We start from the raw sequence: 27,567 nt of genomic DNA on the forward strand, positions 1-27,567 counted from the left end.
TCTTTTGCCCACATTTGGAGAATTATCAGAGATCTCTGACTTAATGGATCAAATGCTGAATTAAAATAAATATTGAAATACTGTTGCGTCATAGTGCTTAATTCTTATATTTTATTATTTTCATTATAATTTTTGACACACTGGGACAAGATGGAGGGAAGATGTGGAAGAGCAAACTACAGCGAGTGCTTTATGGTGAAGTACCGAAGTTGTCCTTAGGGTGGTGCTGTTTCAGAAAAGGCTTTGAGGGCAGCAGACTACCGTGTAGATTCACAAGGGCCTGTTCTCACCTGTCTGAACGTGTTCAGTCCCCTCTGATATTAATTCTGTAATATAAAAACTAAACGTACACCTGTCTACACGTGCATTCTTCGGCTGTGACCAAATGCACGAGTGCGACACTTAAAATGCATTTTTTCTTTGCACTGCTCTATTAAAATAAAAAGTATATATGTAATTATCCGTCAGAGGTCACTATATAAAATCCGACACTCCTCTCTGTAAAAGCAGCACTCATGAATTTTAACGAGCGGCTTCTTGTGGGGAAACTCTTTGTCGACATCAACCAATGGCGTGAGCCTGAGGCGGGGCTACCTCTTTGACCGACCAATAAGAGACGAGGAGTGTCTGGAAAACATGTTTGGAAACAGCTATTAATACAAATCTTTTAGAGGAAAGCTAGGGAGTTAAATAGTTTATTTTGCCCTGATACATGTTTAAAGCGTCAAGGTCGGCAACACTTTCATTTGTTAATGTTAGTTAATATGTACAAAAAAAATAAAATAAATAAAGTAGTAAATTGAAAAAAAAAATTAATAAAAAAAATAAATAAATAAATAAATATATATATATATATATATATATATATATATATATATATATATATATATATATATATATATATAAGCTATATCTATCTTAATATTTTAATGGACCTGAGCTAACAATGAACAGTTATACATTTTTTTTTGATACATTATATATTTTAAACATAATAAAGACATCTAATAAACGTCTATTTAACGCCTGATATGAATGAAACGTCCTGTAGATATATACAGATGAGCTACACGTCTTCATGATAAATGTGTGATATCAAGTAATAGTCAGTGCCGGGGAATGCATTAAGTTTAATAAAAGACTGAATAAAATATTGCGTTCATAAAGAGTTTAAATAAATAAAGACAAATAAAACGCGTTAGTCTGAATTAATTGCGCTTTTATGATGTCCCAAAAGCCCAAAGAACAAAACAGCGTGAGTTATAACAAAAATGTGCATTTATTTTAATTTTCATTTCATTGTGTTAGTCAGCTGAGTCAGTTAGGAAAGTATGTCATGCCCAAAAATGCAGTCTAGGTTTTGAGACACGGGCTCAGCCAATGAGCTGATCTCCACCGATCCCCACGCCTGGGATTGGCTGTGAAGTTGGAGTGGGCGGGGATTCGACGACCTCCTCCTCCGTGACTCCTCCTCCAGCGCTCCGCTCGGTTTCGCCGTGATTTCATACCGAAGTCATACTTCACATTCCAGCTTTACTGTCAAATCAGGAGAAATATTTCTTCAAAAACAGCAGCGTGGTTTGCATTTGTAAATGCGCTAATGAGATAAAGCCCGAAATCCCCTTTTGCCCGCTGTACAGCAGAGGTTTGCGTATAAGGTAAGTGCACAACTCTTATTGCGCTCCTTTGTTTCTCGCACTCATTGCGCTCGCGCTGCAGTTTTCACATCATTCTCATTTTTGGCATTTTTCTCGGAGCCGCTCCAGTGATGTTGCATGGCACACTCACACACCTGGAAGTGCAGATGTATACTTTTTACTGATATTTCAATATACACATGCATCAGCGGAATAAAAGCACTGTATGAGTATGAGAAAGTTTGTTATACTAATTCAGTAGAGCAAATCATTTGTTTACATTTAACTATGGTTTCATTGCTTATCTTCTAATGGAGAACAAATAAGGATTGGTTTGCAATTTTTATTTATTCATTTTATTTTTTAACCAAACTACATATGTGCATCTTATGGTCTATATATATATATATATATATATATATATATATATATATATATATATATATATATATATATATATATATATATATATATATATATATATGAGAAGTAAAAAATCTTTGCAAATAAATAATAAATAAACAATTGCTATTTCCTAATCTTCTAAATGGCTGCCCAAAACAATTTTGTCTTAAAATAAATTTAAATTTTTTAATTTAATTTAATTCTATTTTATTTTATTTTATTTATTTTGCTATTACAATCAGGCCAGCTGCCTAACATGCAATCATGAAAGCATTTAAAACCACTGAATAAACTTCAGAAAGTTTAAACCATGCTCTAAAAAGTTGAAAGTGTGTCAATAAAAGTGTTGGTTAAGAATTCACATAATATTGGCGACGTCTTTGTGTTTTATGTAGGTTAATTAGCATTAAGCCTGTAACAATAACTCATAAAACCCAGCCTATTCATGACAAAATTAGACCGCTTAGTATTATTTCTCTGTCTTGAATTATAATGGCCGGTGTTGTGCGTAAAGCGATCGGTATGATTCAGTTACAGCTGTTCGAGGGAGTGCAATAATCCCATTCATCAGAAATAGTCTTATAAGTCATTTAAGATCCTGCGCATCCCGCTTCGGTCATCACACGTGTCAGACCAGCGCACCCCTGGGTTTCGCCGTGCAGAGATTGAACAGGTTTTTCAGGTTGTGTAAGGTTACAGTGAGCAATCAGAGGAGAATTTCTTGTAACAAATGTGACAGACTGTAACAGTGGTGCCAAGGAAAAAATAGCTCCAGAAGTTTCCTTCAGAACACTTGTTGAAGTATGAACTCTTCTCTCACACGAATGCTCCCCGGTAGACTTTATCCCAACAGAATATTCAGCGACTGCCCTTTAAATTTCTTTCAGGTACACCCAGTCATCATCATCATCATTACACTATCTTTATCATTTCGTGCTTTTTTTTTCTTTTTAAATCTAAATCAAGAACACAGAAGAGTTCCACGTGATCGTTTTTAATATTTGTAATGACGCAGCCATTAATTCAGCCATAATGTTACAAAATGTTGAATATCGTCAGATTTGCGTTGTTTTTTATTCTCCGGTGACTGTGTTTTCTTAGCGCTGGCTGTGAAGCTTCAAGAGGGCCTGCAAAACATGACAAGTGTGTTTGGTGAGCTCACCGCTTTAAATAGCAGGGCAGCGTGTTCTCCTTTGTGCTTGGGACCGGCACGCCGCGTGAGGAACGGTGTCTTACTGCTCAACACGAGGGGGGCTGGTTCTGGGGTCTCAGCACCTGGGGTGTGGAGGTCAGCTGCGGAGCGTCTGTGAATCCAGACTTGGAAATTGTCGCCGGTTGTATCATTTCCTGTCGATCATCCGGTGTGGGTCGTTTTGGTTTCGGACTGGATATGTGCGACGGATTCTTTCCACATGTGGCGTAGACCTGCATTGTTTTCTTAGCCATATGGAAGAATTCGAGCTTTCTAGCTAAAGGTCTGCTCGGCGGGCATTTTCGGGGTTGCCCACAGGCAGATGTTTGATCTTAAAGGGTTACTTGTCATTAATCACTCGCCCCCGTGTCATTCTAAACCTATAAAAGCCTCGTTGTCTTTGGATCACAATGTAAGATATTTAGGATGAAAACCAGGAGGTTTGTGACTGTCCCGTTGACCGCCAGGTAATAAACACTGTCCAGGTCCAGGAAAGTATGACAGACGTCGTCTGAAAGCTTCATCTGCCCTCAGTGCTTCAACCGTAATATTATGAAGCTACGAGAATACTTTTTGTGCAAAAAGAAAACAGAAATAATGACTTTTAAGGGGACAGTCGCAAGCCTCATGGTTTTTCGTTCTAAATATCTTACATTGTTTTGAAGATGAACAAAGCGTTTACGGGTCTGGAACGACACGGGGGACAGTGATTGATGACAAAATGTTTATTTTGGGGTGGAGTGACCCTTTAAAAATTAGGCGGCATTTTAAAAGTACTCAAAAATGAAGATTTTATCTTTTTTTTTTCTAATGTCAAGTTGCACCAAACCCATAATCCTTTCATCGATCTGCAAAACACAAGAGAGTAAATTATTAATACGTTATTTCATCAACATTTTAGTCACAAAATTCCACAAAACCGAACCTTTTATGCTCGAAGAAATTGAAAAAAATTCACAATCGAGTAATCCGCAAAAATGAAGCCGATCGATGCCGCCCAACAATTAATCGCGATTAATTGCATCCAAAATGTTTCATTTACATAATATATGTGTGTGTGTGTGTGTGTGTGTGTGTGTGTGTATATTTAGGCTATATTGTTACATTTCTATTGTGCTGATCATGGTAATATCTGTCTGTGGAGCATCAGAGAGCTCTCAGATTGGATCAAAAATCTATGTTTTGGTGTTTTCCGAAGGACTTAAGGGTTGGAAATAACGTCAGGGTGAGTAATTAATGACAGCAGTTTCAGTTTTAGGTAAACTAACCCTTTAATTATTTATGACAAGACAGCTTGACTGAGACATACTCTAAAGGAGCATCGCATGTATTTCATACCTGAGGCAATCTCAGAAAGCATTGTGAAAATGAACAAGATGAATTCTGTTAAATCTTTATTATAACATTTAGAATTCATTCCGTAGTGAAAAGTATTAATTAAAAAATACTTACTTAAATTCATCAGTGATTATTGTACTCACTTGAGACAAGCACCTAACCAGCAAAGAACGCATTTGTAATCGGACGAGTCATGTTTCTTGTGGTTTGTGTTTACATGAAATCAGTGATTTCCGAGATCTGTTTTCATCGGTGCATTGAGATGCCGAGGAACGGCTACATATGTAATGCGGGTCACATGTTGGCAACCACAAGCATGTTGGTCAGGATTTAAGGTGTATGAACTGATCGTCTGGAGAGGAAATTGAGCGATGGACAGTGAGCATCTGGGGGTCTGAGAGAAAGCCCCATTGGAGATCGTTGTAAATATGTAAACATGCGCTGTAAGACTAAGTCTGTTGATGGTTTTGGAGCGGCTACATGCTAGGGATTACATCACAGAGCACTGCTGACCGGCAAGAATCTGTGAAAGTGATGCTCCGTCATTTAATGTCCCACGCTTTAGGCTTCCACTGGCTCATGATAATTGTTAAGAGATGGGATTTTAGAAATAAAATTGCTCTTTACGCACTATTTCTCGAGTGTTGTGGCACCTTTATTAATAAAGAAACCTGGTAGTTATTTTCTTAACATATTGCGCCTTGGTGCTCATGTGAGAAATAGGAGTTCAAATCCAGCTCGCAACATTCCTATTTCCCTCTCCGTTGCTAGCATATATCATTTCTTTTTTCCATCACTATCTCCAACACCTCTTTCAGTGATTTTTTTGAAGTCTATTTCATGACTTTTTCCCCCTGTTTTTCTTGTGATGCCACAACAGTAAATAATAGGGGGTTTTTTTCAACACAATTTTTTCATGACTTCAACATCTGCATTTATAATGTGATTTCATGACCAATTACGGCTTTACTTATTCTGAGCCGAATAGCTTCATGCTATGTGTGTATTTTACTTTTGATATTACCAATGTACAGCACAAGTGCAGCAATGCTAGGCTTTAGCTTCGTTGTTGGATAACTGGTCAGTTTTACGTCAAGATCATAAGAAAACAGCTGTCGACTTTATGAAAAAAAACAAGAATTATAGTTGGCTTCCGGCTTTCGTAAGTAAGAGGGAAAAACCCGGAAAATTTTAAATGATGCTCCTTGAAGAAAGGAGGGTAGGGATTCTCAAAACTGCAGTAGCAGGTTGTACAGGTTTGACATGGGTTGGGTCCACGGAAGGAAGAGAGAGAGACGCTCCAGTCCTCTTTTTAACATGTCTTTGTCTCTTTTTTGTGTCCAATGTACAGCCGTCCACATATTATATATTATAGTGTTTCGCGTGGCTGCCAGTGATCTGGACAGATATCCTCCCCATGTTAGATTTGATAAACATACTTGAACGTTGTGCAGATTAGACCGAAATGCGTTCCTGAAGATCTTTAAGTTGTTGGTTTTTTTGTGTATTTCTTCAAAGCGTCTATATTTTGGTTTAGACGGTTTTGAAGATCACGCTCTAAAACGGCCAAAGCGCTTCTCCATGTAGGGCAGTGTTAGCAGGATCTTGTCAAGTTGCCTGCTGAAATAAAACACACTTAAACTGACGTTGATACAGCATTTAGATTCATATATTCTCTTAACGGCCCATTAAACCATCAGAGAGGTAACTTGCCCGTGCCTTAAAATGCCGTCCTTATCTGTAATCCGATCTAGGGCAGCAGCTGCTCGTCTACTTGTTGCCCTGTTGTTCTTTGTGAAAGGGTGTGTGTGTGTGAGTGTGTGTGTGTGTGTGTGTGTGTGTGTGTGTGTGTGTGTGTGTGTGTGTGTGTGTGTGTGTGTGTGTGTGTGTGTGTGTGTGTGTGTGTGTGTGTGTGTGTGTGTGTGTGTGTGTGTGTGTGTGTGTGTGTGTGTGTGTGTGTGTGTGTGTGTGTGGAGTGTGTGTGTGTGTGTGGAGTGTGCAAGAGGAGGGTTGTTGATGAGCAAAGGCCTTTTCCCTGTTGACAAGCATTGCAGCTGTTTTTCCAAGTCTCCGAAGAGAACTGCCTCCTGTCTGCGCTGCTTAGCCTCTCTCAGATAAACTCAGATAAACTGAATTTGTGAATCGCTAAAAATCATAGCTATTTATCCGCCTAGAATCACACGATGCAGGATTCGCTCAGAATGGAGCAGAATGTCCTCGTGAGGGTGTTTGAATCCATTTCTGGCTCAACTCAAATGAAAATAAAGAAATAAATAAATGCAATTTCATCACCCTTTAACGTTACTCTTGTAATTCTTTAGAAAATATATTTTTTTAAATCATTGAAATTCAATAATAATTTAATATACAAAAATACACAAAAATAATTTAATTTACAAATATTTTATGATATACGCTATCGTTTAAATGTTTGGGGTCATTAAGATGTTTTTATGAAGTCACATATTCAGTTACGCGTTAAAAAAAATACAGTAAATAATTGTAAAATTTAAAAATAAATAAATAAAATGATTTCTAATCCAAACATTTGAACAGTAGTGTATATCTAGTATATTTATTTATTTTTTATTACAACAGTGCCAATAAATAGAAATGTATTGTCGTGAAGATAAGGCCAGTGTCATTTCTTTACGCTGATTTTGCGGTGAATACGAAGTTTCAAGTTTCTTGAGATTAATTGAGCAAAAACAAAACCAAGTCAATCAAATAAACCCCCCTCACGGTGATTTAATAGCACAACGCGGGGTTAAAGGTTTAGACAAGATGCTTCTTTAATGAACACTGGTTATCCATCAAGAGTGTTGGATGCTTTTGGTTTGTCACTTGATTCTGTAACCCGATGTCTCTTCAGAGGCCAAGCGCTGCTGGTGTCGGCGGGTGACCTTTTCATGATGTCTGCTCACAGATAAGGCAACGTGCTTGAAACCAAGGTCAATATTTACTCATCAGCGCCACACACACAAATACCCAAACATAAGTGAGAAAATGCGCAACTGTTAATGCGACTGTTATTAATGCTTGTGATTTCAAGCTCTTTTAGCCGCGTGGACGTTTCAGGTCTATAAAGCGGTTCATTTATTTATGTGCTTTTTGGCCCTGGACTACCACTAGTATGCCATCCGGGTCTCGGTGTTTATTTCCAGATAGCATTGGCTAGGAGCAGCGCTGTGTTATGAACCCAGTACACCTAAAACAGCAGTATTGTCCTTGGGGAGAGCTCTGTGTGTTTCCTGAGCCTTAGTGGATGCCTAAATTGGTCAGGCAACCCACACTCCCACTCCCACCCCCAATGATTTCCATGCTCTTCAGGCCTTTTTTGGACTGGGGTGCTCGTAAGCCAGAGGGAAGGAGAGAAGAGGACGGGAGGGGAAGGACGGAGGTGTGGGTGACACAACGGATCTCCTGAGAGAGAGCGAGAGACGGACAGAGAGTGTGTTAGCGACACTGGGGCTTTCTTAATAAGGGCATGTCTGGAATGTCGGCCCTTCTCTCTCAGTAGGTCCACAACAGCGGTCCTCTCCTTATGATAACCCGCTCGAGCCGTTTCTGAGGTCCCGCCGGTTTTTCGTGCGTATTCGCCACATTAGGGTCACTAGTCGGGACGAACGCTAAAAATTCTGCAATTGTTTCAGATTCGGTTTTAGACGCGGTTTTAACGGATTTGGCTTCGCAGAATGTAAAAGGGGATTTTTCGCTATTTATTAACTCCCAAATGGAGCTCAGCAGTGGCGAAGCTATTGAAAAACATCCATGTTTTGGAGAAAGCTGCAGTATCATTGAATGCCGAGGATAGAGCGTTCAGCAAATCCACGGCCACAAAAATGCTTTGCGGGCAGCTCTTATTAGTTTACTCTGTTTTTCAGATTCATTTTGCATATGGCCTCAGTGACTCTTTTAAAGAATGAAGGCACAAATGGTAATTTCCTTAAGATGAATGCCTGTGTGTTTTCAGAGAAATTAACTCAACAAAATTATATAAATACGCTGCCATTCAAAAGATTTCTTTAAAGAAATGAATGCTTTTATTCAGGAAAGACACAATCGGTTGATCTAAAGTGACAGCAAAGACATTTATAATTTGACATATTTACGTCATTTTTAGACATGACGATATGATGACTAGGACTACCGACGTTTTAAGTCATTTTAGCAAATCAGTTCATTCAAACTATCGTCAATTAATTAATTCATTAATCTCATATCATTTGGAATTCTTCATGCTTAAAAATGTTTACAAATGTTTGCTAGTTGAGCCGACTTCCTTGTCTGATTTTAACATGACATTGGCCGATCTTGCTCGGCTTGTCTTGTTGACACCAATGAAATTTATCAGTGCCTTCACGATCTTGATTTTCAATACTCCCGCTATTAATAACCTCCAGCTCACGAAAGCTGTAAAGCACGGCCTTGAAAATCTGATATCTCGTCACCTGAACTTCACTTGACATCAGGAGTCTGAAAAATCTGGCGCCTTGCTCGGCAGCTCAGTGGGTCCTCCGCTCCGACAGCCATTTTGTCTTTCCTTTCCAATTCTCCTCTTTCCTCCGTCGCATAATGGGATAAACTGATTGACAGGGCTTATGCAAATGAGTATATGATCCCACAAGATTCTTTCTTTAAAGTAGGGTCGGGAGAAGCTCCAGCTCCAGAGGGAGATTCATGGTCACACCATCTGGAATGATAGTTACTGTCAACCCTCCTATTGGTCTTGAGCCGTCTCAATTAACCAATTATTGTAAGACAGCCTTGAAAGGGCAGCTGATGCTCCTCTAAAGTCAGCAGAGACCTGATGTCTTTCCAAAAACCTGTATTCCTTCTTCCACAGATACCTTGTGCAGTTCATTATCATGGCGACTTATTCACATTCAAAAATCTTTTCTTTCAAGGGCCATATTGCGGCCAGAGTTAGCGAGCTGACTTCTGATTCATGAACGAATCAGTTAAATTCTTGCATGAATTGTCCAGTTCAGTCATATTTGTGACTCTGTCTGAATAACATTTATTGACTAATAATAGTTTCGCTTTTTCAGGTCGCATAGGTGATTAAGAGTATTATATTCGCGAGTCAAGCACATTACGACAATTTAAGCTTAATTAAGAACAATGGTCATTTATGACTGGTAATATTCTATAATGAGATCTTCTTTATGACGCATGCAGCCATAGTTTTAGGGTTTCATTTGGAAGCTCAGTGATCTGGTGATATCTAATGGATTCTCAGTGAATAAAGACTAACATTTCAGACTGTTTGTACGACTTGGAAAATAAAAGTAGGGTTTAGGCTTTGCTCATTCCAACTGTCTGATTGTTGGTATTTTTCACACAATCATGGGTAAAGTAGTGTTTTCACCAGAAATTCTGCTATTAAATACTTTACTTTTAAAAGTAAACGGAATTAATGCAAACAAGTGGGTTGAAGAAATGCATATACCATTGATTAAAGTTCCCCTATTATGGGTAATGAACGGTTCATATTGTGGTTTTGAGAGTCCCCAACAACAAAATGACATGCATTCAAGGTCAAAAACACTTTCTTTGTCTTATAATATGATTTTTTTTCCCTTACTTGTTCAAACAATTCATTCATTTTTCCAAACCCCTCCCTCATGTGACACTAATCTGCAGTGACTGATACAATGTCATTTAAAGCAGTGTTTGAGAGCTTCTACCGCTCCAAAACAGCACCTAGTGGCAAAGAATGAATTAGCATTTTCATTCAGACCAACTCTAAAAGACTAACAAGCGCACTTTCCGAGTTAAAACTTTGCAGGATGTTTCTTGTCTGTTTTCTTGCAGAAAATCATTAATCATTTAAAATCATAGATCAAAAAGTAAATAAATCCGTCACCGCAAGATCAATAACATACACACCGGTTTGACCCAATGTGAGGGGTTGAGTTTAAGCCCGGAGGTCTGATTTCTCTTGTTGTTTTTTCGTTCTCTCTCCGCTAGTCCTGGGTGTGAGGGCTCACGTAGGGGCCCAGGTGGAGCCGCCACCATTGCAGCCAACGAGTGGAGCACCAGCGAGAGCCCAGAGGAGGGGCCGGAGGATGGAGTGGATGGGATGGACAAGGCCGGGATGGACGGCGATGCGGAGGGCGTCTGGAGCCCTGACATCGAACAGAGTTTCCAGGAGGCTCTGGCCATTTATCCCCCCTGCGGCCGCAGAAAGATCATCCTTTCAGACGAAGGCAAGATGTATGGTGAGTCCTTAAAAAGCTGAATACGCACCGTGAGTCAATTATAAAAATAATTATATAAATAGCAAACTAAGAAAGAGATTTCTCAAAGATTCTTACTTGAAGGTTTTCCAAATATCCCTCTAAAAATAACTTAAATAATGGCTCAGCTATTTATTGCCGTAGTGCTGATGCTGGAAAAAATGTAGTGAAACGGGGTAAGGACCAACAGGGCCGAGTCGAGCTGTGGGAGTTATTGTTGAAGTGAATCAGAGGGTGAACTTATAACACTTCCCACCTCCAGATTTTCCCGTTCCCACATGGGATCCTCTGACAGGAATGCTGTGTCTCCCATTTGAGTCAGCATTCACGATAAAGCATGAGTCAGCCTCCTGCCTCATATCACATGTGACAGTTTCCTCTTCATCACAGCCATGACTGGGTGTATGATTGAGACGTGACTCATTAGTTAATGAAATACGAAAAAATGTTTGTTTGGGTGTTATAGTGTTTCAACTGCTTATTACCATATTTGGCTGCTACCAAGCACATATTTTCTATTATTTGTTTACAGGCCAACTAGAGTTATACAATCCAAACATTGTGACATTTTTTTTAATAAATATTAAACTGAAAGAAAATGTAGCATTTAAGCCCAATTCATATTAAATGTGAATTTTCCGAAATATTTTACCTTTACCTTTATGTAAATATACATGTGTATCCTGCTCTATTTTTGTTAATATATATACATATATATTGGGGATATATTTGCAACAATAAAACTAGAAATTTAAATCAAATGAATGCATCCTTGCTGAAGAAAAAAGTAGGCTTATTGATGTATTTAGTGTGCATATAATTTTATAATTCTAGCAGTAAATGTGAATGTTTGTGATGTTATAAATCACCAGCCTGAATATTCAGTAATTACTACGGACTAAGCCAGGCTTAGACCATGTAACATTGATAAACTCGACTTTATGACCTGCTCCTAATCCTTTTGTTAACCGATTGTGCTACGCATCAGGATTTAATATATGACTGGCCGCACAAATGAGCTCATTTGGCTTTGGGGTATTTCGACCTTTGACCCTCTCTGTAGAAAAGGCTTATGGAGCCCGGCCCACATTCTTTAGTTTTTTTTTTCCCCTTTGGCTTGAAGGGGACACACATTCCACGACTCTGCGGCCTTGTGCTCCGCCGTAATACTCCACCCACGCCTGTCACACGAGCTCTAATCCCCCCTCGCAACAGATGAAGAAGGTTCGTTTCAACAGCCGGGCGTTCTGTCCTTTTGTGGTAGCTTACGTTATCAGACAGAGGCCCTTGGGCCCGCTCTGTTCCCTGCGTATGACAAGATCATCCAGTCTCTTTACAAACAGCCCCATCCCGTTACCATACTCCTGCCAGGACCCTGATGTCAATCTCTGAAAGCGAGCCGAGTCTCCTGACATGCCCCTCTCTCTCTCTCTCTCTCTCTCTCTCTTCCACCCCCAGCGCACACAAGTTCACTGGCCGCAATGTATACTTTGACTAGACAGCACTAAAATAGTCTAGCTATCTGATGCAGGCAGGAGAGAACTGCCCTAGTGACTTTGTGGATTGTTTTGCGCTCTCAGAGTTTGCTGTAGACATTTTAGTAAAGTTACAGAGAGGAATTATCGCTAGATATCTGGAAAGTGTTAAATAAAGTAAGTCTAAAACCAAGAATGCAGAATCCTGATTGTCGTAATTTGCCGCACCATCTTGTATTAGCTCTGTTAAAAACAAAGCTACTTAGTTAAGTTGTAGCAAAAGATGCTAACGGTCCTGGAACCTTGACTGATATGAGACACAATATAAACAACAACTCGCATAATAGTCACTCACGCTTAAGTGTGTAGAATAGTATTCCTCGCATTAACAACGTAGAGATTTCACTAGTCTGATGTTAGCATGACGCTAAACTGTTATTCTTTAATTACAAATTATTGTATTATAACTAAAATGTGACTCACAAATATCTGATACTGGTACAAGTTTGTACCTTACAAAAATGAAACAAAAAGAAACAAAATTAAACATGGTTTTATTATATTGTTGCAACCATGTTTTTGGCATTTTGACTACAATGTCTAAAGGTTTTACTACAAATACATTGGTTAAACTATGGTAAGTGTATGGTAAAACCTTTTAAGGTTTTCAGTATCTGAGGAAGATATTTTATAGCTGATTGTAAAATTGTATGAAGTGTTATGAATTGTTTCATATGCAATAAAACTGAATGTAGAATACGACATGAAGCTGAATGTATAAAATATGACAGAATATATGATTATTTAAAAGCAGATTTAATGAATTGATTTTAAAACTCTTCTTTACTCCTTAGTTTTTAGTACAGCAGTTAAAAAAAAAAAGAAAAACTTATTTAAAGGGATTGTTCACCAAAAAATTAAACTTCTGTCCTAAAAGACTCATGTCGTTTCAAACCAGTAAGACCTTTGTTCACAAATTAAGATATTTTTGGTGAAATCTGAGAGCTTTCTGGTCCTCCATAGACACAACTATCAGCTTCAAGGCCCAGAAAGTTATTAAGGACATCATTAAAAAAGTTCATGTGACATCAGTGGTTCAACCATAATTGTATGAAGCTTTTAAAGAGCAGACAATAGGCATCTTTTATGACAGGAAAACACATATGAAGCCTTAAAATGCTAACTATGCTAGTGCCTAAACTAGGAACATTTTGTCTGAAGTATGCTGCGGAAAGGTTCAAGTTTTATTTTGTCCTGATCATCACTGCTAGCATTTAGCAGCCGTTAATGTTCCTCGTAGTTTCATTACTCACCGCAAAACTCCTGCTGTCTTCTAACCCGAAGCAGCTTTTCTATGAAAGTACACTCTCTTGCACCATGGGAAGACTGGTTAAACAATCCGATTTTCCCATCCAGTGTCTGGCTGCTATAATGAGCTTGATTTGTCATCCTGCACCTGTGATGTCTTGCCAAGTTTCTTGTTTAAAGTCTCGACCTGCAATCATTTTAGTTTATCGCCAGTGTGTCAAAGCTGTTTGAGAAACAATACATCAACGCTAACGCTCGGCAAACGATCTCAATGTCTTTTCTGAGTTAGGCTAATTTGTGGCTCTGTTCATCATTACGCATCCTTTTATGTTAGTAGTAGCCATTTATTGAGCGCGCTGATAGTTATGGTTGTCGGTTTTGAATTAGGACCCTCTCAGAGAGGGCACATGACATCATTTCAGTTGCATAAGCTTCCCGGATATCATGAAGAACTTCTGCTCCCCCATGTGTGAGACGAACCACAAAGCAAAGCTCATTTTGCAGGAGATGGGTGAAAATGTTCTCTAGAAAATGTCTGGATTGTTGGACAGTGGTTAGTGAATATTGTGATGCTTTGAGTCTGGCTTGTGATATTTCCTGGTCCCCATGTTTTATAAGTGATCAGAAATGTTAGTCTGGGTCCAAATTGTTACCCTCTGCAATGAATGGGTGCCGTCCGAATGAGTCAGTCCATAACAGCTGATGAAAACAGCAATCATCTACGAGTCATCCACACAATCCTAATGGATTTGTTTCTAACAGCTGCGCGAGTTATTAAATGATGGACTGAAGTCGCGTGGATTAATTGTGGATTACTGTGATGGGGTTGTCAGCTGTTTGGACTCTTATTTTGACGGCACCCATTCACTGCAGAGGATGTATTGATGAGCAAGCGATGCAATGCTACATTTCTCTAAATCTGCTCTAAAGAAAGTAATTTGTTTACATCATGGATGGCCTGTTGGTAAATCTTAATCATTTTTTTTTTTAGTCAGCTAAAGTTCTGATGAAAGCAACAAACCTTAAGATGGGATATATATATATATATATATATATATATATATATATATATATATATATATATATATATATATATATATATATATGTATATATGTATATGCATTATAGGGATCTGTGGAGGAGTAAAGGTTGATAACTTAAGGGTCAGTAGGTGAAGGCTTGCTCTTCAGGAGTGTTCAGAGGTCAGGGTGTGGACACCCTTCTGTGTTTAGGAGTACAAGAAGGCTTAATTTCACTCAGAGATACATAAACGCTCCAGGACCTGCGTTCTTCAGATGTTCTGCGCTTGCTAGCCTGAAGTGGCATTCATTTGAAAACTTTTTTGACCTTTTGATCTCTCACAGTGGAGGTGTACCAACTGCCCAGTCGCCTCATGCTCCAACTCGCATGCTTCGACAATTTAGGTGTGTGTTCGTATCTGTTTCAGAACAAGTCCAAACACGTTCTGCCAGATTGCCAGTGGCTCAGACAGGATCTTCCAGAAATGAACACAGATATTTTACACATGCTGTTTGCAATTAGTGCCTTTGCACATCTACGTAATACGTAATATATTTATGTATATTGCTAGTGACTCATTTTCCTCTGTTACTGAGTGAGCTTATTTCCCTTAAGCTCAATAAATCACCTAAAATACCTGTTTCTTCAGTAAGCAATTCAAGTTTTTGTTCTCTTCCACAACACACAGTATTAGAAATAGTCTGTGACGTATTTATTGTTCCAAATGTATGTCATGCGTTAAATGCATTTATTAGTTATCACTTTGGTGCTACTTAAAGTTACACCAAGGAACAATTGTCCACTTTCTAAAATAAGTCTTTACCTATGAAGATATTTGTTACACGTTACAATAACCTAAGCGTGTTAAAATGTGGCAAAACACATTTTGATCACGAGATGAAAAATAACAATATAAGATGCCAACACACTGGCACCATCTGTGAGAAACTAATTTATATGGCGTGGCACCTGTTTTTGATTGGCCATTGGTTTGGTTTGGTCTTTTCTTTGACTGGCAGTTTCCAGTCTTTTATACTTCGGGCCAAAGTTAACAGGTGGGTTGTGGGAAAGCTGTTAAAATGCAGGTGGTTTTAGTCAATAAACGTACGCATCTGGTGGGATGGAGGGTTAAGCAGGGTGAACTTTAGGAGGAAACTGTCAAAGTGAAAAATTGGTCCATGAAAGAGAGGGAAACTAGAAGAGGCAAGGTGCTAATCATCATCTTCACTGCTTGCTTTCTACATGCTACTTGCCAAGTGACCCAGAGGACTAAAAGTCTAAAAGACCTCGTGATGAGTTTAGTGCTCCCAAATTGTCCAACTGTCAACAGGGCAAACAAGCTCAAGCCTGGGTTCACCCTCACATGCTTGTCACTTCGGCCCAAAAACATATGCAAACATCCTTCACTTGCTGAAGCTATCTGTCTCACACATTTATCCCAGCTGGAGCACAAGTTTACCGTTCTGATTTCAGGAAAGGAGGATAGGCCAAATCCATTAAGGGAGCTTTTTTTTGAGGGGGATAAATATGTGCAAAGCAGGTTTCATTTCACTCCTGCTTTTCCTGGATGTACTTTAGAGGAATCTGGGAAATCAGCACTTTCCTTTGGCACAGCCTCAGTGAGATCTGCAGGAGTATTTATGCAGACATTGTTATGAAGTGGATGTTTAACTGGCCCTTTTTATACTCAGCACTTTGTCAGTGGGGTAGTGGAATGGTCAGCCTTTAATTTTCCAACCAAAAAGGCAGGTACACAATTTTAGCTCTCGATGGGACGAAAAGAGTTACTCATTGTACTGAGCACAGAGACACAATGCAGACATTTAATACAACTAAATCTCCCATGTGGCCAAGCAGCTACTGTCCTGTAGAATTTAAAAAAAAGTTACCACCCCTAAATGAAAATGTTGTCATTGATCACTTACCCCTATGTTGTTCCAAACCCATAAAAGATTCATTTGTCTTTGGAACACAATTTAAGATATTTAGGATGAAAACCGGGAGGTTTGTGACTGTTTTCATTTTGAATTGGAGTAACGCTTTAACTTTTCACCCCTGTCCTGTCCCAAATGATGTCAGCCTCTACAGTCCTCCTTCTATTCCAAGGCTGGACAACTTCAGTGCTGGAGGGCCACATTTACACATGAAGCAGCTAATCAAGGTCTTCAGGATTTCTAGAAACTTCTCCTGTGTAGATCTTCCTGACACTGACCTTTTGAGAGCAGAATCGGACAACCCTCTTTTAGCAAGAAACATCATGACACCTGCAGGAAAGAGCCTCTAGTTACTCTAATGGATTGTCCTCAGAATAAAATCCTTGTACTATAAATCAGTTGATAAATGAACCCATGAATGTAAGTGTTGTTTGTCTGAAGTCAAAAGCATCTGTGTGTCTGATGTATATCTGAGACCTCTTTCCTCTTCTCCCACGTTATGTCCTCCTTTCATCTCTGTCTTTCTGTATCTCCTGACTTCTTCCACACTCCCTTCTATAGTCTCCCAGTCTTATCTTTCTTTCTTCCTCTCCAAGCCTCCCTGGAAGTGCAGCCTTTCGTTTAAGGTCGTAAACACTCTATTTGTGGGCAGGTAGCCTGCAGGCGGGCTAGGGGGGTAGTTAGATGCCCTCTGAAAGCTCTTGGCAGGGGCTCAGGAGTTCAAGGCTGCTGAAAATGATCCAGAGTCTCTCTCTCTCTCTCTCTCTCTATCAGTCTTCTCTGTATGTCTGGAACAGAAGATGTTTCCCTTCTCTTTTACATGTCTCTCACTGTCTGGATGTTTCTCTCTCACTAAGGCTGTCTGAATGGCTAATCCTCTTTGACATTCGCCCATGTTGTCATTTCATCAGTAATAGATAATGAAATTAAATAGAAGAGGCTCTAATTTGTTCTAGTTGGTGTGACAAAACACTGGACCTCTGTCTTATATCATCTTGGTATTAAGCGCTCACATCATCTAAACTCTCAAACCCGGGGTCAGGAGGGTTCCTTTGCGGTCAGACGTTACAGACATGATGAGATTAAAATGAGACCAATTGACCAATCACCGCAGATCAGAGTCACGCGAAGGAGGAGTTTAGAATTATTAATTATTAGGGAGACATTGAGCAAGTAAGATGAAAGTAAATGAATATTATAAGACAGTGAAACTTTTATACATGTCAACCTGTTGTAGGGGACTCCCAAAATCAAAATATGAAAGGGGCACTTTAATGTGTAATTAGCACCATTAGTGGTAAAATTGATCAAAAATGTGGTTTATTTATTACATGTGTGTTATTAATCTAGAACCTATAATGACAGGAAGAGGATCTTCTACCTGAACTCTGTCGTGTTCTGCACCATTTAGAGGAGCACGGTGCTTTATTTAGATGTGGGTTGTCTTTTCACAGCTCTCTCCATTTGTTTGCACATTCACAATGTCCAAACACGTTGTCTGCTGAATCCACGCTTGTATATGAGTCCCTGGTGTTATATGGCTTGTGGTACGGGAGCAGGGTTTCCTGTGTTGGGTTCAGGTGGTCCGGCTCTCAGTGAGTGGGATGCCTTTGGGAGGGTGGGGTGTCAAGAAAGATTCACAGTTGAAACTTTGCACAGCTGTTCACAAGGTCAACCCTTTATAAACTGCGATGAAATCCTCTTCATCTCTCTATCTTAGCTTATTTACTCCCACATCTTCCTTGGTCTCCATCCCTTTTTTAATATCGCCACGCCAATGCCATTACAACAACCCATTTATTACCGTATTCATTTAATAGCACGCTCTTTTTAAGAAAACATTTGTCCATTCAGAGCAGTCTGATTGGTCAAGGTCCCGACACATGGTGGCCCTCTTTTTTTTTTTTTTTTTTTTTTTTTTTTTTTGCCAAGTCACCACCCATATCACCTGACTCATCTGTCACAAGCCTTGTCTTTCAATGGTCTATTAATAAACTAATGGTCTCATAGGAGGCTTTACACCCTACTGTGATATTGCTGGTGGAGACATTACAGCAATCCATGTGCTTTTCTCTGAATAGGAGCCTTTGCTCCCGCTAGCTTTATTTAAAAGTGTTAAATTACACGTGACAAAGAAAATATTCATACATTTATTACTTTGGGAGTCACTTAATGAAACATTGTAGAAGTTAACGTTTTCCCTGGGAATCGAAGCCGTGACCTTGTTGGGAGTGCAGTGCTCTACCAAAGCAACAAGTCAACAGTTCACTTTAAAATGTTACTGAACGCACAATTTTTATATTAAAGCAATTTTTTCATTGTTGGTAATATTAGCGATGCTCCCCTCTGTCCGCTATGCGTGCATGTCAGTTTTTGTATTTATGCTCATCTTGTGTTTCTGTTTATGCCTTTCCAGGTCGTAATGAGCTGATAGCAAGATACATCAAATTGCGGACTGGAAAGACCCGCACACGAAAGCAGGTAATAACACACTTTCTGTTACCGCCTGTTTACAACATTAAAGATTCGAACTATATTCTGGCTGAATCACATCGTGGCGCTCGCAACCGATTCAGCCACATGCATGTTTTTTTACTTAACGGCGGGATTTTTACTGACACCTGTTGGTGTAGATGCCGCAATGCACAAAAACATTTTCAGCTATTGCGTATTTTAACACGTTCATTTTCACATTTTGTTGGACATTTGGTCATTTTGACAGATGTGTTCTGGGCGTTATCAAATGTCTGTGGCCCTGTTTTGTCTCAGGTGTCTAGTCACATACAGGTGTTAGCCAGGAAGAAAATGCGGGAATATCAAGCAGGCATTAAGGTATGGCTGTGCTGCCGCCTAGTGGCTGATTTTCAACATCTCTCTTCTCTTCTCTTCTCTCCCTCCCTTCCTCTCTCCCTCTTCCGACTTCCTTCCTGCAGGTGTCTAGTCATCTGCAGGTTCTTGCGTGGAGAAAGTCTCGCGAGATTCAGTCTAAGCTGAAGGTATGCGTCTCACTGCTGTCCGCTCTGCCCTGACCGCTAAAAACTGTGCTTCTCCTAAACTCACCAACCCTTCCGATCTGTAGCACGCTCTAAATGTTCAAATGATTGTGATGCTCAGCTTACATGTAGCATAACCGCCGCTGTGCGCAGACATCCATTAAAACACACTGTGATTGCGTTGAGCGGCATGCTTGTAAAGTAACGGCGCCCCCTGGTGGTCGACTGAGTAGTGCATCGTATCCTAGCTTTATTGCTACATGGAAGCTAACGTGTATGCTAGTTTTTTTTTTTTTTTACTTCATATTCCCCCTCGTTTATTTATTAGTTAAATTCATTCTTACCTCCACTCTATAATACTCCTCGCTGACACGAATAAACTAATAAGACTATTATTTCTACAATTGCATTATTTTATAAACGTCCATATTTGATACATTACTATATGTAATGCACACAAACGCACCGTTTTGTTACGTTCATGCTTTTGCATGGTCAGTGGTTCAGCTTTGTGAGGGAGTCCAGCGGAGGAGGAAGTAAACACGTGACTTCCTTGACCTGGAGAAAGATGCTTGTTCTTAGTTTAGTTTTTCCCCCCCTAGCAGTAAACGAAAGGCAGCGGTTAAAGATTGTTCAGTGGAGAGATATCCCAACAGACAGAGTCAGAAGAGAAAGCCCTGGCCTCGTTTGATCAGCGCTGTCATCTGATCTGTGTGTCTCATCAGCGTTTTTTAACAGTTTCTCTTCCTTTCAATTTTAGGCCATGAACTTGGTAAGTGAAACGTTTTGCAGTCTGCTTTGCCCGCACGGACCTCTGCAGCTCTCAGTTTGCTCAGTTCAGTGCTTTGGCTGTCACCCGTCTCACCGTTTGGATGAATTGAGCAAACACCACTACTGCCCTCCGTTTCGGTTTTGGCTCACATTTTATTTGTTTTAGCCGCACACTCGGACCACTGCAAAGTATTTTGAAAGTGTTTTATTCTGTGTACCCGATTGTGAGTTTGTTCTGATGCATAAATTACACCCGTGTGCTTTTGTTAGCTCTTTAATAATTTAGCGACTCTGTATTCTAAAATCAGACTTAAGTCTAAAAGTAGGTTTCTATTGCATTCTTCGGCATTGTTTAAAACACTTTATCTGTGAGAGTCTCTTGGTTTGGACCCTTTCAGATTTCTGTCTCCTTTACTCTCTCTCTCTCTCTCTCTCTCTTTGTCTTCTTTCTGTCAACTGAATGGCACTGCTTGTACATGCAGTGAATGTTTATCTGTGTGATATGGTTTGGTTTAGGGCTGCGTTCCAAAGCGAGCACGAGATCATGCATCACTTGCCCTCCAAAGCATGTTTTTTTTTTGCATGTTTGCCTAAACCGTTTAGTGCAGCACGATCTAAAAATGCACTAAAATCACACTAATGTTCAAAAGTTTGGGTTAGAAGGATTTTTATTTATTTATTTAAATAAGACTTCTCACTAAGGCATGAAATATGTCGTAAATATATAGTAAAGAATAGTATAATGTTAATATAAGTATAATATTTTGGTCATTTTATACTGAAAAAATATTGTTTCAATTAACTGTTTTCTGTTTGAGTGTTTTAAAAAGTAATTTATTTTATCAAAGCTGAATTTCCCTAATCGTCAGTGTCACATGAACTTTATTTATCTTTACTGAACTTTTGAATAGTAGTGTATTTATTTTTGAAGTATGCTTTTTATAAAGATTGCATATGATCACGTATGCTATTATTAATATGTAATAATAAATGCATTTCTTTAACTTTTTCTTTGGAATGATAACTAATATTACTATATAATATAATATAATAATAGATTCAAAAATGTGACGCTTGTGATGTTTCTTTCAGTCCAAATGGTTCGTCTCCCTGCCCATGCAGTAAAACTAAATGGGCTTTTCTTGTGTCTTTCTCAGGATCAGGCCTCCAAAGACAAAGCCCTGCAGAACATGGCCGCCCTTTCCTCCGCTCAGATCGTTTCTGCCAGCGTGATGAAGAGCCAGCTGCCTCCTCTCCCTCAGCACCCCTATCCTCCTCCAGCCCGGGTTAGTTGAGAGTTCAGCTCGCCCTCTTTTGACCGCTTCTGTACCGTAACCTTCACATCCCTCTGTATTGCGGTCTAGTTTTGGCCTGGCCCCATCCCAGGACAGCCTGGACCTTCTCAGGAGTGAGCATTTCTGATCCCGCTGTTTCTTATTTCTAATCCCAGTGCTCTTGTGAGATCGGCTGATCTTTCTCTGTGTTCTTCTAGCATCAAGCCGTTCGCACCGAGTCCGTACTCCACCCTTCAACCTCCGCTGCCCGCACCCATATCGAGTAAGAGCAGAGCTGGGATTACATCAGCCCTGTACCGAGCTCAGACTATAGCAGCATGTTTTCTCCACAGGTTATGAGCAGTTACCCGCTCCGCACCCCCCGAGCGCCACTGCTGTGCCTGTGTGGCAGGACCGGACCATAGCCTCCTCTAAACTGCGCATGCTGGAGTACTCGGCCTTCATGGAGGTCCAGAGAGACCCTGACACTGTGAGCTATTAGATGCTAATGCTAGCGTGTTACTATGCTGTGTGCCCATAGACGCTCAGTTTGACACACACAGACGCATCCATATATATAAATATATGTATGTGTATATGTATATGGTTTCTGTGTTGTTCTGAATGGTTTTAGCATGTTAGTAAACAGTAGGAGGTTCTGGGTGGCTTAGCTAGTGCTGATTAGGCCCTTTCATAAAAAGTAAAATTAATAAGCCTCAGCCTGAAATAAGATTCTATATATATTTATATTTTATATATATACATACACACACACATATATCCAGAATAAAAGCTACATAATGTGTATATTTTAGTTTGTAAGTGTATGCATGTTACTAATCAATCATGCAAATCATAAAAAAGCATTCATTAATCTTTTTTAATTATATCAAGCTTTCAGACAAAGCTTTGTCGAGTCAACGTCAGATGTTTGTCCTCAAGCTTTATCTGTCTATACGTTATTTTAGTGTTTTTTGTGAGTGTGTGTGTGTTTATTTTACTTTAGCTTAGCTCACTCTCATTAGCCGTTTTCATTCGTTTCTGATCTTTGTAATATTTCTACGTAGCATTTATTTTCTCTTCACCGTTCGGTATTTCATCTTAAGTATCTCATTTTAATTTCAGTTTCACCTAGTTTTGGTATTTATCTCCCTGAACGCGGCCTAAATACTTAGAATAGCTGCGGTCGACAGCAACGGCGCGCTCGCGGTCAGAAATACACGTGCGTTTCAGGAACGGTGGCATTCCGTGCGTCTGAAAGCGCAGTGAAGGTTAGCTCTCGGCCTGTTCATCCACAGTACAGCAAGCACCTGTTCGTCCACATCGCCCAGACGAACCCCTCGTACACAGACCCTCTCCTGGAGGCCGTGGACATCCGTCAGATCTACGACAAGTTCCCAGAGAAGAAGGGAGGGCTGAAGGAGCTGTACGAGAAAGGCCCACAGAACGCCTTCTTCCTGGTCAAATTCTGGGTGGGGTTTTTTTTTTCCACGAAACTGCTGAGTGCTGTGTCTGCCGTACCTGACAGGTTTTTCTTTCTTTCCTGTTGACGTCTTTCAGGCCGATCTGAACAGCAGTAATGTTCAGGACGGCGCAGGGTCTTTCTACGGGGTCAGCAGTCAGTACAGCAGCGCGGAAAACATGACCATCACCGTCTCCACTAAAGTCTGTTCTTTTGGGAAACAGGTGGTGGAGAAAGTTGAGGTGAGTCGCCGTCGATCGCAGCGGTGTTTTTCTTGTCGTCTGCTGTACTGCGCGCGGTCAGCACTGTGACCTCTTGACCCCCAGACGGAGTACGCGCGCGTGGAGGGCGGCAGGTACGTGTACCGGATCCACCGCTCGCCCATGTGCGAGTACATGATCAACTTCATCCACAAACTCAAACACCTGCCAGAGAAGTACATGATGAACAGCGTCCTGGAGAACTTCACTATACTGCAGGTGAGAGCACGAGGAAACGGGACTAAACTCTGACTTTAAGATCGGCCGGATGCCCAGAAGGATGCTGAGTCGGCGTGACAGGAAAGGGAACTTACCGAGTTGCTTTTTAGTTAAATATTGACTAATTTACTTCATTCACGAATGCCATTTGAAATCTGCATACCGTTTTCACATTTCGGGTCCTGAAGAATGGTTGCTTTATAAAATAGTCATAAGCTATTAACTATGTAATGTTTCTGATCAGCAACTTTTAACTAAAATGTGAAAATATATCGAATAAGTTACCATGCTATTACTGCATTAATCCGTGTTGGTTAATTAAAACATGTAGAAAATCTTTGAAACGTAAAATTACACACGAACCGTTTCAAAATTATGCTATATTTAAATGATAATAAAAAAAATCTTATTATAATATAGAATTGAATGAAATCGCCAGTAATAAACAGAATGGGATTAATTTATTTTTAATTTATACCTCACGATTGTTAAAAACTCTCTGAATTTATAAAACTTACATATTTATATAAATAAAATAGAATTTACTTATAAAAAAATTTATTTACTTTTTAAATTCACTTTTTTTGACGCTACAGTGGTTCATTTATAGGCACGCATTTTCATGTTCATGCACCAAAAATCAGTCCCAAAAGTATGTACGATATGGGGAAAATATTATTATTTGACACTAACTAAAATAATATTTTTGGGACATTAATACAACTTTATAAATATTTTTACAAAAAGATTTTTCGGCAGCTAATAGTACTCATTACCCATTTATTTTTATCATTACCCATCGTCCCATTTTTGAAATGACTTTACCTCTTAAAAATAATCGTAAACATTTTTTAGAAAAGTAAGTATTTTAAGCGAACACGCAAGGTTTCATTCCTTTATTAAACGATGCAATGTTAAGACATTTTTATGGCCCTGAATGCATCCTGAATGTCGTTTTATAACTTTCATATCATGAAATTAATGCTTTTATTCAGCAAGGGTTTATTAACTAAAAAAAGGCACCGTTTAAGATAAGTTTAAGTGTTATTCACGTGCTTGCAAAAAGTCTGCGGAGATTTCTCAGCAAAAATACAATAGAGGGACGTTTTACCATCATATATAGGCCTTGCTAAAATAGAAATGTGTATATTAACTTTATGTATGAACACCTGTCCGTGTGGCATGCGCAGCACGTGTTTGGCGGGTTTCACGCGCTCTGCTCTCTGCCCCCCTCAGGTCGTCACGAACAGAGACACGCAAGAGACTCTGCTCTGCATAGCCTTCGTGTTCGAGGTGTCCACAAGCGACCACGGGGCCCAGTACCACGTTTACAGACTCGTCAAGGACTGAACGCCCTTCATCCGGTGAGGAGGAGAACATCAGACTGGGCCGGAGCTCACGAACGCAATCAATCACGGGACAAAAACACAAACCGGGATCCTCCGCGCTCGGTTGCGTCGCACATGCAGCCGTGTTCCTTAAAAGCAAAGGACATGTACTTTCAGGGATAATTCTGTTTCTTACTGTTTTTTTTTTCGCGGAGGGCGAACTCTGTCACGTTTATGGTACCGGACTCTGAAGAGGCGCGAAGGTGTTTTTAAAAGCCGCGGATAAGAAAGGAACGGCGGTCGATGCAAGTCTTTCTCCTCGTCTTTGGTTCGGACGCAGCGGCTCGCTGACCTCTGACCTTCGACGGGCCAGCGAGAGCGTAGGAAAGAGACGCTGAATGTTTGTCGCGATGGGAAGAGCAAGTTGCAAAGGAGTTCGGGTCCGTGAACGTCGCGCGCTTTCGCGAGTTTGACCTCGGATTTGGCTTGATTTTCTGTTTTTGGAAAGTTGCAAATGTGTGAGCTATTTCTACCTCCTGGGTGTGTTTGGGAGCCTGTGTCCACCACGCCTCGTTCGGGCAGTTCTGCGCTCACCTCTCGCTAGTCGGACTTTGTTTCTTGTCGTTTTTAAGAGGGGGAAATCTTTTTTTTTTTTTTTTTTTAATGCGCGAGCTCACAATTGCTAGCTCGCGACTAGATATAAACTCGTGATTCTGAGAAGAAAGGCCAGAACTGAGATATAAACTTGTTTTATTCTGTAGCAGGAAAAAAATAATAATTTTAGCATAGTCGTTTCTGCGAGAAAATGTCAGAGCTGCGAAATGTAAAAATAAGGGAGTTTATATCTTACATTTATGTTTTTACGCCTCACAAATTGTCATAGAATTTCTAGAAAAGAGATTTTAAATTGCCTTTTCTTTCTTTCAGTAGCCAAAAAATAAATAAAAAATTGCAAGATGTAAAATCTGAATTATAATATAAATGCATCGTTTTGAGATATGAACTCGTGAATTATTGGAATTGCGAGGAAAGATATCTCGTGATTACGTTTTTGTCCCAGGCTTTTTCTCAGAATTTCGACAAAAAAAAGCGATTAAAAAGTCTTAGTCACCTTTTTTTCGGTAGCAACTGCGAGATAAACGAAGAATTCTGACAATGCGATGAGATAAAAACGTGTGATTTAAAAAAAAGGTCACGATTAGCTTTATTTTTCCTTCGATTGTCCTGTGGTGGAAACAGGCTTCCTTGGATGCGCCAAGTGCATTTTTAAAAGCAGAGTTTGGGTTTAAAACCATTTTTTTTGCCATAATGATTATTGTGAATGTGCATGGTTTTGCTCGATTGCCCTCATTCCGAGCGCCTCACCTGCCTTTCGCCGACCTGGTGAGCGCGCGGGACAGGTCCAGCAGATCGGGTGACCCCGTTTAAAACAAAGAGCGCGTAACGGAGGTTACCGCGGGGCATGTAACGCTCGGTTTTGATTTGTCGGTGTTTCGAATCGGCGAGCTGCACGCTAATTAATTACACCATCACCAAAGCAATTACACTTAACTGGGTGCTCGAGGATGTTCCTAACGGCGTTTTAAAACAAGCGTTTTCATGTAAAACCGGAGCGCGGAAGGTGCGCCGTGAGTCGGCGGAAGGTTTTGAACGGCACAAAGTGAATCAGCTGTTAATTCCGCATCAAAAAGTGCAATAAGATCCGGGCTATTCCGACCCATGTTTTCTCAGGTTCTTTCAGCAATGCAGAAACACTCTCGCTTTATAATGTTAGCACACACAGTATGCGGAGTCACGGTTTCATTACTCTCTCTTTTTTATTCTTCCACACATGGTATCCATATCGGTGTTTTTTGTTGACCCACAGTCACCTGCGCTGGTTAGTACATATGATTTTAAATGCCAGACGTAATCAGTGAACTATATAAAACGGCTGCAGCTGGTTATTCATGGCATCATGTATCGGTACGTTTATATATAAGACGTTATGGAAAGCACTTGCTGATGTTCTGCATTGTACATTCTCTGCTCGGAACTACTTTTTGTGTGAAGGTTTCTAGACTAATCTGTAATATCTTAACCAAAGAATCGAATGTGAACACCATCCCAGTCTTGCCTTATTGTGTGCTTCGGGTCTTCTGTGACATTTTAAGAGAAAAACCTTCTGGATGAGTGTGTGCGCGCGCGTGCGCGTGCGTGTGTGCCTGTGTGTGTGCGCGTGCGTGTGTGCGTGTGAGAGAAGAAACTAGAAATTCATGTTGAAATTCTAATTGTTTTGTGTATATTTTAAGAATGTTACAGGAAAATGGTTTTTATGTCTATTCTTTTTTTCATCTTTAGTTTGTTTTTGCTTCGTTTGTTCCAGTATAATTCTTGTTTTGGTTTATATTAAATAAGGGTTGTAACATCTAGAGCGTTTCATGTTTGTGCTCATTAAAGTGTCTTTCGACCCCTGGAAGCTAAAACATCGGTTGCCATTGTTGTTGTACAGTATATACCAAAACACACACACACACACACGCACACACACACTTTTTACATTTTAATGTTATAATAGCATGGGAGATCACTACTAGACCACAGCTGTGACTGTATACGCGTCACATTTGAATGCTTTTTTAAATGATATAATGTACAATAGTTCCCAAATAAACTATTTAGCATCGCATTCATTCATTTTTAACAAAATTATTACTTGTAGTAACAGT

At 39.8% G+C, this 27,567-nt stretch overlaps 1 protein-coding gene across 5 annotated transcripts; it reads left to right on the forward strand.

The window, feature by feature from the left end:
- Positions 1-1,474: 1,474 nt before the first annotated feature.
- Positions 1,475-27,324, forward strand: tead3a (TEA domain family member 3 a). 5 transcript variants are annotated; one of them, XM_043225089.1, is made up of 13 exons: positions 1,475-1,658; positions 10,546-10,796; positions 18,969-19,033; positions 19,322-19,384; positions 20,306-20,317; positions 21,474-21,602; positions 21,681-21,724; positions 21,809-21,873; positions 21,944-22,080; positions 22,889-23,062; positions 23,151-23,294; positions 23,379-23,531; positions 24,768-27,324. In XM_043225089.1, the coding sequence occupies exons 2-13, from the start codon at positions 10,658-10,660 to the stop codon at positions 24,879-24,881; spliced, it is 1,239 nt and encodes a 412-aa protein (XP_043081024.1). In that variant the 5' UTR covers positions 1,475-1,658; positions 10,546-10,657; the 3' UTR covers positions 24,882-27,324. The 5 variants fall into 5 exon arrangements, with proteins under 5 accessions (XP_043081024.1, XP_043081025.1, XP_043081023.1 ...); XM_043225088.1 differs by lacking the exon at positions 19,322-19,384 and adding an exon at positions 19,486-19,548 and having other exon boundaries at positions 1,476-1,658; XM_043225090.1 differs by lacking the exons at positions 19,322-19,384; positions 20,306-20,317 and adding an exon at positions 19,486-19,548.
- The last annotated feature ends 243 nt before the right edge of the window (positions 27,325-27,567 follow it).

The sequence above is a fragment of the Puntigrus tetrazona genome, chromosome 23 (genome assembly GCF_018831695.1).
Source record: "Puntigrus tetrazona isolate hp1 chromosome 23, ASM1883169v1, whole genome shotgun sequence".
In the NCBI taxonomy this organism is placed as follows: Eukaryota; Metazoa; Chordata; class Actinopteri; order Cypriniformes; family Cyprinidae; genus Puntigrus; species Puntigrus tetrazona.

What these genes read in the sequence shown, in the direction of transcription:
- tead3a (XM_043225089.1), top strand. Translation starts at nt 10,658, where the DNA reads ATGGACAAGGCCGGGATGGACGGCGATGCGGAGGGCGTCTGGAGCCCT. An exon ending in GCTGCCCGCACCCATATCGA is followed by an intron (nt 21,874 to 21,943) that starts GTAAGAGCAGAG and finishes TTTTCTCCACAG; the next exon opens with GTTATGAGCAGTTACCCGCT. An exon ending in AGAACTTCACTATACTGCAG is followed by an intron (nt 23,532 to 24,767) that starts GTGAGAGCACGA and finishes TGCCCCCCTCAG; the next exon opens with GTCGTCACGAACAGAGACAC.